The sequence below is a fragment of the Hyla sarda genome, unplaced genomic scaffold (assembly GCF_029499605.1).
Source record: "Hyla sarda isolate aHylSar1 unplaced genomic scaffold, aHylSar1.hap1 scaffold_607, whole genome shotgun sequence".
In the NCBI taxonomy this organism is placed as follows: domain Eukaryota; kingdom Metazoa; phylum Chordata; class Amphibia; order Anura; family Hylidae; genus Hyla; species Hyla sarda.
In genome coordinates this window covers 41,596-55,439 of record NW_026610622.1, presented here as the reverse complement: position 1 = coordinate 55,439, position 13,844 = coordinate 41,596, and the positions used below count along the sequence as shown (strand labels likewise).

Genomic DNA, 13,844 nt, shown 5'->3' with positions numbered 1-13,844 from the left:
ACAGTACACGACTGTATGATCAGCTTTTCTCTCCTGTCTACAATACACGACTGTATGATCGTCTTTTCTCTCCTCTCCTCTACACTACACAACTGTATGATCTTCTTTCTCTCCTCTACACTACACAACTGTATGATCGGCTTTTCTCTCCTCTACACTACACGACTGTATGATCGGCTTTTCTCTCCTTCCATCTACACTACACGACTCTATGATCGGCTTTTCTCTCCTCCTCTCTACACAACACAACTGTATGATCGTCTTTTCTCTCCTCTCTACACTACACAACTGTATGATCGTCTTTTCTCTCCTCTCTACACTACACAACTGTATGATTGGCTTTTCTCTCCTCCTCTCTACACTTCACAACTGTATGATTGGCTTTTCTCTCCTCCTCTCTACACTACACAACTTTATGATCGGCTTTTCTCTCCTCTCTACACTACACAACTGTATGATCGTCTTTTCTCTCCTCTCTACACTACGCGACTGTATGATCGGCTTTTCTCTCCTCCTCTCTACACTACACAACTTTATGATCGGCTTTTCTCTCCTCTCTACACTACACAACTGTATGATCGTCTTTTCTCTCCTCTCTACACTACGCGACTGCATGATCTGCTTTTCTCTCCTCCTCTCTACACTACACGACTGTATGATCGGTTTTTCTCTCCTCCTCTCTACACTACGCGACTGTATGATCGGCTTTTCTCTCCTCCTCTCTACACTACGCGACTGTATGATTGGCTTTTCTCTCCTCCTCTCTACACTACACGACTGTATGATCGGCTTTTCTCTCCTCTCTACACAACACAACTTTATGATCGGATTTTCTCTCCTCTACACTACACGACTGTATGATCGGCTTTTCTCTCCTTCCATCTACACTACACGACTGTATGATCGGCTTTTCTCTCCTCCTCTCTACACAACACAACTTTATGATCGGATTTTCTCTCCTCTGTACACTACACGACTGTATGATCGGCTTTTCTCTCCTCTTGTGACTGATAGAGTGGAGCTGGACGACTGACAAGTTATTATAGGAAACATGACCCCATATATATCCATCTATATTAGATCCTTGTAAACACTTTCAGGATCTTATACGGGGTGGGGCTGATGTCTTTGGAGATGACAGAATTCCCTCCTCTGTATATAATGTAATCACCGTATCTTTATCTGAGGCCTAAAATACCAGAAATGGATCAATTTCCATTTCTTCTGATTCCTATGGGTTCCCATCCCAGATCATCGTATTGTTGTGCAGCTGAGGACTACGAAAAGATATATATATATATATATATATATATATGTATACATACTATAAGGGAATGGTCAGTATCTCAGTCTACAGCAGTGGTCTCAAACTGTGGCCCTCTGGATGTTGCAAAACTTCAACTCCCAGAATGCCCAGAGACCAAAGGTCTATCTGCCTCCTCCAGAGGATGCACAATTTCCTTGAAATCAATGGTTCCCTCTCATCTTATTCCTTAGTGCAGTGGTCTTCACACTGCAGCCCTCCAGATGTTGCGAAACTTCAACTCCCAGCATTCCCAGACAGCCGTTGGCTGTCTGGGCATGCTGGGAGTTGAAGTCTTGCAACATCTGGAGGACCATGCTTAGAGACCACCGGTCTACACAGATATAACATTGAGGATCTGGTTCAAGATTTGAAGGTTGAGGGGCAGGAGGGCATCTTACGTGTTTTGCCCCGCTCTGTCTTCATCTGTGGCTCTCCAGATGTTGCAAAGCTACAACTCCCAGCATGCACAGGGTTAAAAAAAACTGCAGATAAGTCTATAGCAAGGTTTACCTGCCCCAGGTTTAAACCACCAATAATCTGTTAGTTTTGTTCATCTGTTATCTCCCCACAACCCCCCGCCCATGTCCTCTCAGTGACATCACTCAGGGGGCGGGGCTAGAACTGAGACAAGATCCAGCCACCCCTCCAAAAACAGCAGAGGATGATGGGAGAGATGGAGGAGCGGACTCCATAACAGAAAATTAGAGGACTACACAACTTCCTGTCAGAGGAGCTGACAATATAATAGAAAATAAGAGGACTACACAACTTCCTGTCAGAGGAGAGGGAGGAGCGGACAACATAATAGAAAATAAGAGGACTACACAACTTCCTGTCAGAGGAGAGAGAGGAGCAGACAACATAACAGAAAATAAGAGGACTACACAACTTCCTGTCAGAGGAGAGAGAGGAGCGGACAACATAACAGAAAATAAGAGGACTACACAACTTCCTGTCAGAGGAGAGGGAGGAGCGGACAACATAATAGAAAATAAGAGGACTACACAACTTCCTGTCAGAGGAGAGGGAGGAGCGGACAACATAATAGAAAATAAGAGGACTACACAACTTCCTGTCAGAGGAGAGAGAGGAGCAGACAACATAACAGAAAATAAGAGGACTACACAACTTCCTGTCCGGGGAGAGGGAGGAGCTGGAGACAACACTACACTGACAATGAGAGATTTACAAAACTTAGGGTGCATGCACACCACGTTTTCAGGCCACGGCTGCCGGATCCAGCTGGGGAGGGGAAAACTGTGCGCTCCCGTACCCCAGCTATAATAGGATAATACTATACTACGGTTTTAGGTCCGGTCAGAAAACCGGATACGGGGCAGAAATGAGCCGACCGAAGTCAAACGGCGACTCCGGTCGGCTGATTTTAAAGTCAATGGATTTCAGCGCTGGTCCGGCTGGGGTACGGGAGCGCACAGTTTTCCCCTCCCCAGCCGGATCCAGCAGTCATAGCCTGAAAACGTGGTGTGCATGCACCCTTACAGTCAGGAAAGAGGGTGGAGCCAGCGAGCTAGAGACAACACCACATAAAAAATGAGAGGACTACACAACTTCCTGTCCTGATGTGAGAGCTGTTGAGACAATGTTACACTAACAATGAGAGGACTACACAACTTCCTGTCCTGATGTGAGAGCTGTTGAGACAATGTTACACTAACAATGAGAGGACTACACAACTTCCTGTCCTGATGTGAGAGCTGTTGAGACAATGTTACACTAACAATGAGAGGACTACACAACTCCCTGTCCTGATGTGAGAGCTGTTGAGACAATGTTACACTAACAATGAGAGGACTACACAACTTCTTGTTGGGGGAATCACACAAATTCATTGCTGAGCCCAGTACAATATTATTCAGATATATCTTGGGTTCAGGTCACATTGTGAATATGACGGAGGCCATGACACCTGCACCCGGCCGCCATCATTGTCTCCTAATTGAAGGATAGTGCAGGCGGAGGCTCAGGTCGGGGGCACAGGGGTGGAGGCCCTCTTTAAGGACAGACATTACTGGGGCTTCTTCCTGACAGGTGACATTGTCTCGGGGGTCTGGACATCTCCCTTTTCCTTTGGGGTATGAAGCGGTTTCAGCTCCTCGCTCTGCGGCCTCCATGATGTGTGCGGCTCCTCAGGAACAATGGGACGAGGACACAATGAGGAGACTTATCAGGAGGGACATGGCCCATTAATCTGCAGGGGGGCAGCCAGCCATGACAGGGAGGACCCCCGCCCACTGATTCCCGCACTCACTGATTTACCCACCCTAATAATGACCCTATTATCTGCTGCTCTCAATGGATGATTGACTCCACACACGTTATAGGAGACGGGGGAATCCTGACCCAGCTGCCCCACACAGAGGAACTCCGAGCTCCATGTTACCTCATCTTATTATTTGGGGTCACTCTGATCTCTCAGTGATCTCTTATTATTTGGGGTCACTCTAATTTCTCTGTGATCTCCTCTTATTATTTGGGGTCACCCTGATCTGTCAGTGATCTCCTCTTTTTATTTAGGGTCACCCTGATCTCTCTATTATCTCCTTTTATTATTTGGGGTCACTCTGATCTCTCAGTGACTTCCTCTTATTATTTGGGGTCACATTGATCACTCAATGATCTCCTCTTATTATTTGGGGTCACTATGATCTCTCAGTGACTTCCTCTTATTATTTAGGGTCACCCTGATCTCTCTATTATCTCCTTTTATTATTTGGGGTCACTCTGATCTCTCAGTGATTTCCTCTTATTATTTGGGGTCACTATGATCTCTCAGTGACTTCCTCTTATTATTTGGGGTCACCCTGATCACTCAATGATCTCCTCTTATTATTTGGGGTCACCCTGATCTCTCAGTGATTTCCTTTTGTTATTTGGGGGTCACTCTGATCACTCAATAATCTCCTCTTATTATTTGGGGTCATTCTGATCTCTCTGTGATCTCCTATTTTTTGGGGTCACCCTTATCTCTCAGTGATCTCCTCTTACTTGGGGTCCCCCCGATCTCTCAGTGATCTCCTCTTATTTTTGGGGGTCACCCTGATCTCTCAGTGATTTTCTCTTATTATTTGGGGTCACTCAGATCTCTCAGTGATCTCCTCTTTTTATAGAGGTCACTCATCTCTCAGGGATCTCCTCTTATTATTTGGGGTCACTCTAATCTCTCAGTGATCTCCTCTTTTCATTAGGGGTCACTAATCTCTCAGGGATCTCCTCTTATTATTTGGAGTCACGCTGATCTCTCAGTGATCTTCTCTTTTTTATTAGGGGTCACTCTGATCTCTCAGTGATTTTCCCTTATTATTTGGGGTCACTCTGATCTCTCAGTGATTTCCTCTTATTATTTGGGGTCACTCTGATCTCTCAGTGATTTCCTCTTATTATCTGGGGTCACTATGATCTCTCAGTGATCTCCTCTTATTATTTGCGGTCACTCTGATCTCTCAATGATTTCCTCTTATTATTTGGGGTCACTCTGATCTCTCAGTGATCTCTTATTATTTGGGGTCACTCTGATCTCTTCGTGATCTCCTCTTATTATTTGGGGTCACCCTGATCTCGCAGTGATTTCCTCTTATTATTTGGGGTCACTCTGATCTCTCAGTGATCTCTTATTATTTGGGGTCACTCTGATCTCTCAGTGATCTCCTTTTATTATTTGGGGTCACTCTGATCTCTCAGTGATCTCCTCTTATTATTTGGAGTCACCCTGATCTCTCAGTGATCTCCTCTTATTATTTGGGGTCACTCTGATCTGTCAGTGATTTTCCCTTATTATTTGGGGTCACTCTGATCTCTCAGTGATTTCCTCTTATTATTTGGGGTCACTCTGATCTCTCTGTGATCTCCTTATTATTTGGGGTCACTATGATATCTCAGTGATTTCCTCTTATTATCTGGGGTCACTCTGATCTCTCAGTGATTTTCCCTTATCATTTGGGGTCACTCTGATCTCTCAGTGATCTCCTCTTATTATTTGGGGTCACTATGATCTCTCAGTGATTTCCTCTTATTATCTGGGGTCACTCTGATCTCTCAGTGATCTCCTCTTATTATTTGGGGTCACTCTGATCTCTCAATGATTTCCTCTTATTATTTGGGTTCACTCTGATCTCTCAGTGATCTCTTATTATTTGGGGTCACTCTGATCTCTCAGTGATCTCCTCTTATTATTTGGGGTCACCCTGATCTCGCAGTGATTTCCTCTTATTATTTGGGGTCACTCTGATCTCTCAGTGATTTCCTCTTATTATTTGGGGTCACTCTGATCTCTCAGTGATTTCCTCTTATTATTTGGGGTCACTATCATCTCTCAGTAATTTACTCCTATTATTTGGGGTCACCCTGATCTCTCAGTGATTTCCTCTTATTATTTGGGGTCACCCTGATCTCTCAGTGATTTCCTCTTATTATTTGGGGTCACTCTGATCTCTCAGTGATTTCCTCTTATTATTTGGGGTCACTCTGATCGCTCAGTGATATCTTCTTATTATTTGGGGTCACTCTCATCTTTCAGTGATCTCCTCTTATTATTTGGGGTCATTCTGATCTCTCTGTGATTTCCTCTTATTATTTGGAGTCACTTTGATCTCTCAGTGATCTCCTCTTATTATTTGGGGTCACTCTGATCTCTCAGTGATTTCCTCTTATTATTTGGGGTCACTCTGATCTCTCTGTGATTTCCTCTTATTATTTGGGGTCATTCTGATCTCTCAGTGATATCCTCTTATTATTTGGGGTCACTATGATCTTTCAGTGATTTCCTCTTATTATTTGGGGTCACTCTGAGCTCTCAGTGATCTCCTCTTATTATTTGGGGTCACTCTGAGCTCTCAGTGATCTTCTCTTATTATTTGGGGTCACTCTGATCTCTCAATGATTTCCTCTTATTATTTGGGGTCACTCTGATCTCTCAGTGATCTCTTATTATTTGGGGTCACTCTGATCTCTCAGTGATTTCCTCTTATTATTTGGGGTCACCCTGATCTCTCAGTGATTTCCTTTTATTATTTGGGGTCACTCTGATCTCTCAGTGATTTCCTCTTATTATTTGGGGTCACTCTGATCTTTCAGTGATTTCCTCTTATTATTTGGGGTCACCCTGATCTCTCAGTGATTTCCTCTTATTATTTGGGGTCACCCTGATCTCTCACTGATTTCCTCTTATTATTTGGGGTCACTCTGATCTTTCAGTGATTTCCTCTTATTATTTGGGGTCACTCTGATCTCTCAGTGATTTCCTCTTATTATTTGGGGTCACTATAATCTCTCAGTGATTTCCTCTTATTATTTGGGGTCACCCTGATCTCTCAGTGATTTCCTCTTATTATTTGGGGTCACCCTGATCTCTCACTGATTTCCTCTTATTATTTGGGGTCACTCTGATCTTTCAGTGATTTCCTCTTATTATTTGGGGTCACTCTGAGCTCTCAGTGATTTCCTCTTATTATTTGGGGTCACTATGATCTCTCAGTGATTTCCTCTTATTATTTGGGGTCACTCTGATCTTTCAGTGATTTCCTCTTATTATTTGGGGTCACTATGATCTCTCAGTGATTTCCTCTTATTATTTGGGGTCACCCTGATCTCTCACTGATTTCCTCTTATTATTTGGGGTCACTCTGATCTTTCAGTGATTTCCTCTTATTATTTGGGGTCACTCTGAGCTCTCAGTGATTTCCTCTTATTATTTGGGGTCACTATGATCTCTCAGTGATTTCCTCCTATTATTTGGGGTCACCCTGATCTCTTAGTGATTTCCTCTTATTATTTGGGGTCACTCTGATCTCTCAGTGAGTTTCTCTTATTATTTGGGGTCACTCTGATCTCTCAGTGATTTCCTCTTATTATTTGGGGTCACTATAATCTCTCAGTGATTTCCTCTTATTATTTGGGGTCACCCTGATCTCTCAGTGATTTCCTCTTATTATTTGGGGTCACTCTGATCTCTCTGTGATTTCCTCTTATTATTTGGGGTCACTATGATCTCTCAGTGATTTCCTCTTATTATTTGGGGTCACCCTGATCTCTCTGTGATTTCCTCTTATTATTTGGGGTCACTATGATCTCTCAGTGATCTCTTATTATTTGGGGTCACTATGATCTCTCAGTGATTTCCTCTTATTATTTGGGGTCACTATGATCTCTCAGTGATCTCCTCTTATTATTTGGGGTCACTCTGAGCTCTCAGTGATCTTCTCTTATTATTTGGGGTCACTCTGATCTCTCAATGATTTCCTCTTATTATTTGGGGTCACTCTGATCTCTCAGTGATCTTCTCTTATTATTTGGGGTCACTCTGATCTCTCAGTGATCTCTTATTATTTGGGGTCACACTGATCTCTCAGTGATTTCCTCTTATTATTTGGGGTCGCCCTGATCTCTCAGTGATTTCCTCTTATTATTTGGTGTCACTCTGAGCTCTCAGTGATTTTCCCTTATTATTTGGGGTCACTCTGATCTCTCACTGATTTCCTCTTATTATTTGGGGGTCACTCTGATCTTTCAGTGATTTCCTCTTATTATTTGGGGTAACTCTGAGCTCTCAGTGATTTCCCCCTATTATTTGGGGTCACTCTGATCTTTCAGTGATTTCCTCTTATTATTTGGGGTCACTATGATCTCTCAGTGATTTCCTCCTATTATTTGGGGTCACCCTGATCTCTCAGTGATTTCCTCTTATTATTTGGGGTCACTCTGATCTCTCAGTGATTTCCTCTTATTATTTGGGGTCACTCTGATCTCTCAGTGATTTCCTCTTATTATTTGGGGTCACTTTGATCTCTCAGTGATTTCCTCTTATTATTTGGGGTCACCCTGATCTCTCAGTGATTTCCTCTTATTATTTGGGGTCACCCTGATCTCTCTTTAATTTCCTCTTATTATTTGAGGTCACTCTGATCTCTCAGTGATTTCCTCTTATTATTTGGGGTCACTTTGATCTCTCAGTGATTTCCTCTTATTATTTGGGGTCACCCTGATCTCTCAGTGATTTCCTCTTATTATTTGGGGTCACTCTGATCTCTCTGTGATTTCCTCTTATTATTTGGGGTCACCCTGATCTCTCTGTGATTTCCTCTTATTATTTGGGGTCACCCTGATCTCTCAGTGATTTCCTCTTATTATTTGGGGTCACTCTGATCTTTCAGTGATTTCCTCTGATTATTTGGGGTCACTATGATCTCTCAGTGATTTCCTCTTATAATTTGGGGTCACTCTGATCTCTCTGTGATTTCCTCTTATTATTTGGGGTCATTCTGATCTCTCAGTGATATCCTCTTATTATTTGGGGTCACTATGATCTTTCAGTGATTTCCTCTTATTATTTGGGGTCACTCTGAGCTCTCAGTGATCTCCTCTTATTATTTGGGGTCACTCTGAGCTCTCAGTGATCTTCTCTTATTATTTGGGGTCACTCTGATCTCTCAATGATTTCCTCTTATTATTTGGGGTCACTCTGATCTCTCAGTGATCTCTTATTATTTGGGGTCACTCTGATCTCTCAGTGATTTCCTCTTATTATTTGGGGTCACCCTGATCTCTCAGTGATTTCCTTTTATTATTTGGGGTCACTCTGATCTCTCAGTGATTTCCTCTTATTATTTGGGGTCACTCTGATCTTTCAGTGATTTCCTCTTATTATTTGGGGTCACTCTGAGCTCTCAGTGATTTCCTCTTATTATTTGGGGTCACTATGATCTCTCAGTGATTTCCTCCTATTATTTGGGGTCACCCTGATCTCTCAGTGATTTCCTCTTATTATTTGGGGTCACTCTGATCTCTCAGTGATTTACTCTTATTATTTGGGGTCACTATAATCTCTCAGTGATTTCCTCTTATTATTTGGGGTCACCCTGATCTCTCAGTGATTTCCTCTTATTATTTGGGGTCACCCTGATCTCTCACTGATTTCCTCTTATTATTTGGGGTCACTCTGATCTTTCAGTGATTTCCTCTTATTATTTGGGGTCACTCTGAGCTCTCAGTGATTTCCTCTTATTATTTGGGGTCACTATGATCTCTCAGTGATTTCCTCCTATTATTTGGGGTCACCCTGATCTCTTAGTGATTTCCTCTTATTATTTGGGGTCACTCTGATCTCTCAGTGAGTTTCTCTTATTATTTGGGGTCACTCTGATCTCTCAGTGATTTCCTCTTATTATTTGGGGTCACTATAATCTCTCAGTGATTTCCTCTTATTATTTGGGGTCACCCTGATCTCTCAGTGATTTCCTCTTATTATTTGGGGTCACTCTGATCTCTCTGTGATTTCCTCTTATTATTTGGGGTCACTATGATCTCTCAGTGATTTCCTCTTATTATTTGGGGTCACCCTGATCTCTCTGTGATTTCCTCTTATTATTTGGGGTCACTATGATCTCTCAGTGATCTCTTATTATTTGGGGTCACTATGATCTCTCAGTGATTTCCTCTTATTATTTGGGGTCACTATGATCTCTCAGTGATCTCCTCTTATTATTTGGGGTCACTCTGAGCTCTCAGTGATCTTCTCTTATTATTTGGGGTCACTCTGATCTCTCAATGATTTCCTCTTATTATTTGGGGTCACTCTGATCTCTCAGTGATCTTCTCTTATTATTTGGGGTCACTCTGATCTCTCAGTGATCTCTTATTATTTGGGGTCACACTGATCTCTCAGTGATTTCCTCTTATTATTTGGGGTCGCCCTGATCTCTCAGTGATTTCCTCTTATTATTTGGGGTCACTCTGAGCTCTCAGTGATTTTCCCTTATTATTTGGGGTCACTCTGATCTCTCACTGATTTCCTCTTATTATTTGGGGGTCACTCTGATCTTTCAGTGATTTCCTCTTATTATTTGGGGTAACTCTGAGCTCTCAGTGATTTCCCCCTATTATTTGGGGTCACTCTGATCTTTCAGTGATTTCCTCTTATTATTTGGGGTCACTATGATCTCTCAGTGATTTCCTCCTATTATTTGGGGTCACCCTGATCTCTCAGTGATTTCCTCTTATTATTTGGGGTCACTCTGATCTCTCAGTGATTTCCTCTTATTATTTGGGGTCACTCTGATCTCTCAGTGATTTCCTCTTATTATTTGGGGTCACTTTGATCTCTCAGTGATTTCCTCTTATTATTTGGGGTCACCCTGATCTCTCAGTGATTTCCTCTTATTATTTGGGGTCACTCTGATCTCTCTGTGATTTCCTCTTATTATTTGGGGTCACCCTGATCTCTCTGTGATTTCCTCTTATTATTTGGGGTCACCCTGATCTCTCAGTGATTTCCTCTTATTATTTGGGGTCACTCTGATCTTTCAGTGATTTCCTCTGATTATTTGGGGTCACTATGATCTCTCAGTGATTTCCTCTTATAATTTGGGGTCACTATGATCTTTATCAACATTTGTATATATTGGATGCCACAAGGGTGAAAGGTGATGTGTAGATGGGGTGAGGGGTGATGTGTATGGATTTATTAGGTCCACAGGGTGTTATGGGATTCTCATTGATGCTTTGGGTGCATCTGGTTTATAGGGTGATGGGTTCCGCATTTAGGACGTGTGAGATCTGTGTGATATGTGGAGCGCGACAATATGATTGTCATGTACGTGCGGGGATGGTTCTGTATATGATATATTGCCCCACATACAGACCCCACAGAAAACATACATGTTTTCTGTGGGGTCTGTATATGATATATGGGGTCTGTATGGTTTCTGTGGGGTCTGTATGTTATCTGTAGGGTCTAATATATTGGTTCTGTGGGGTCTGTGTATGATATATTGGGTCTGTATGATATATGGGGTCCATATGATGTGCAGGGTAACGGGATGTTGGTTGCATTGTTTGCGGAGATGAATATTTGCTGCATGTGGTGAATGTTTTGACGCATTGTATTAATCGTACTGGGTGTAGAGATGTAGATAGTTTTTGGGCTGTATAGAATATCAATTAATGGGCTGTAGGGATGTCTGTGGTTTATGGGGTGTATAGGGTATTGAATGAATGGGGTGTAGAGACGTCTGTGGTTTATGGGGTGTATAGGGTATTGAATGTATGGGGTGTAGAGATGTCGGTAGTTTATGGGGTGTAGAGGGTATTGAATGTATGGGGTGTAGAGATGTCGGTAGTTTATGGGGTGTATAGGGTATTGAATGTATGGGGTGTAGAGATGTCGGTAGTTTATGGGGTGTATAGGGTATTGAATGTATGGGGTGTAGAGACGTCTGTGGTTTATGGGGTGTATAGGGTATTGAATGTATGGGGTGTAGAGACGTCTGTGGTTTATGGGGTGTAGAGGGTATTGAATGTATGGGGTGTAGAGATGTCGGTAGTTTATGGGGTGTATAGGGTATTGAATGTATGGGGTGTAGAGATGTCGGTAGTTTATGGGGTGTAGAGGGTATTGAATGTATGGGGTGTAGAGACGTCTGTGGTTTATGGGGTGTATAGGGTATTGAATGTATGGGGTGTAGAGACGTCTGTGGTTTATGGGGTGTATAGGGTATTGAATGTATGGGGTGTAGAGACGTCTGTGGTTTATGGGGTGTATAGGGTATTGAATGCATGGGGTGTAGAGACGTCTGTGGTTTATGGGGTGTATAGGGTATTGATTGTATCAGGTGTAGAGACGTCTGTGGTTTATGGGGTGTATAGGGTATTGAATGTATCGGGTGTAGAGATGTCTGTGGTTTATGGGGTGTATAGGGTATTGAATGTATGGGGTGTAGAGACGTCTGTGGTTTATGGGGTGTATAGGGTATTGAATGTATGGGGTGTAGATACGTCTGTGGTTTATGGGGTGTATAGGGTATTGATTGTATCAGGTGTAGAGACATCTGTGGTTTATGGGGTGTATAGGGTATTGAATGTATGGGGTGTAGATACGTCTGTGGTTTATGGGGTGTATAGGGTATTGATTGTATCAGGTGTAGAGACATCTGTGGTTTATGGGGTGTATAGGGTATTGAATGTATGGGGTGTAGATACGTCTGTGGTTTATGGGGTGTATAGGGTATTGATTGTATCAGGTGTAGAGACGTCTGTGGTTTATGGGGTGTATAGGGTATTGAATGTATGGGGTGTAGATACGTCTGTGGTTTATGGGGTGTATAGGGTATTGATTGTATCAGGTGTAGAGACGTCTGTGGTTTATGGGGTGTATAGGGTATTGAATGTATGGGGTGTAGAGACATATGTGGTTTATGGGGTGTATATGAGGTTGTGGGGTCACTGACCTCTTGATCTTCAGGCCGCCCCCTCCCTTGTTGGGCTCCACCAGTCTTCTGGTCTCTGAGTCTCCGCCGGGCTCCATTCTGTGTATTGTCGCCTCCGGTTTAGGGTCACACTCCCATGTCTCTGTGTGTGCAGCCCAGATCTGTGTGAATATGGGGAAAATCCAGGACCAGATGGAGTGTCGGGAGAGATGATCTGCAGACAGGGTCCGGGCAGATGTGATCCAGTGTGTAATAAAAAGTCTGGTGAGATAATCTGCAGCGTCGTATGGGATACAGTCTGCTGTAATAATCTGCAGAGTGCGCTCTGTACAGTGTTAGGTGGGATACAGGGTTTGGAAGAATAATCTGCAGAACAGGTTTGGGGCAATAATCGGTAAAGTGGAGTCTGGGGTGCAGTGCCAGGTGGGATGTAAAGTCCTGAAGTGATGCTCTGCAGAGTGGGCTCCAGCACTGTCTGCCGCAGAGTATGAAGTGCGATGTGTGAGCGATCAGACCAGAGATCGGAGCCGCTGCCAGTCAGGACAGAGGAGGAGCTCCCTCTACTGACCGCTGCCAGGAATAGCTCTACGTGTGAACTGTCACCAAACACTGTCACAGACCCTCCGCTGTGAATCCTGCATCTGCCTCGTCTCACTGCATGGTGGGTTTTCTGTTGGTCGCAGAAGGTGACGTTGCTTTTGAATTAGATTTTTTGTGGCAAAAAGACATGAAAACGTAATCACAACCCCCCTGACTAACATCTGTGAAAGAAGCGCCTCCCCCAAAATGGAGCAAAACATTATTTATAAAGACCCCAAAATAGAAATGTAATGAAGTCATCCCGTCTTAATACACTAAGGTGAACGCTGCAAAAATGAAATCTAAAGAACAAAAAGAACAATGATACCTAAAAAAATAATAAGTACACGTTGTCCAACAAAAACCAAGCGCCATCCGGCTGTGACCACAATAAGCTGCAGCTTTTGGATTACAATTACAGGGAAAAAAATGACTTGGTCAATAAGAGGTTAAAATATCTGGTGTCAAAGCCCCAGACAGATACTGGAGGAGGAGGCTTAGATGTGACACCGGGAGGGACGTGTGCCCTGTGGTGATGAGAGGGTTAATACTACATCAAGTTCAACCTATATCCCTACATATCATTCCTTCCTGACCCCAATATGGGGATCAGAGTTCTGTTCCTATAAATCAAATTTATATAACCTGTTATAGTATATATTTTAGAAGAGTATCCCCTTAAAATCAAATATCTATGAGGCGGTTAACAGTGTCCTCTCTTGTGCTCTGTGGAGATCAGAGGG

The 13,844-nt window shown here is 43.1% G+C and overlaps 1 protein-coding gene across 1 annotated transcript in view; it reads right to left on the bottom strand.

Annotated features, from left to right (window-relative positions):
* LOC130340998 (proton-coupled zinc antiporter SLC30A2-like) overlaps positions 1-13,304 on the bottom strand; it is a 78,050-nt gene extending 64,746 nt beyond the window's left edge. Inside the window, exon 1 of the mRNA XM_056554223.1 lies at positions 12,544-13,304. Coding sequence (XP_056410198.1) covers positions 12,544-12,620 — 77 coding nt within the window. The 5' untranslated portion in view covers positions 12,621-13,304. The remainder of the gene's footprint in view (positions 1-12,543) is intronic.
* Between the last annotated feature and the right edge of the window lie 540 nt (positions 13,305-13,844).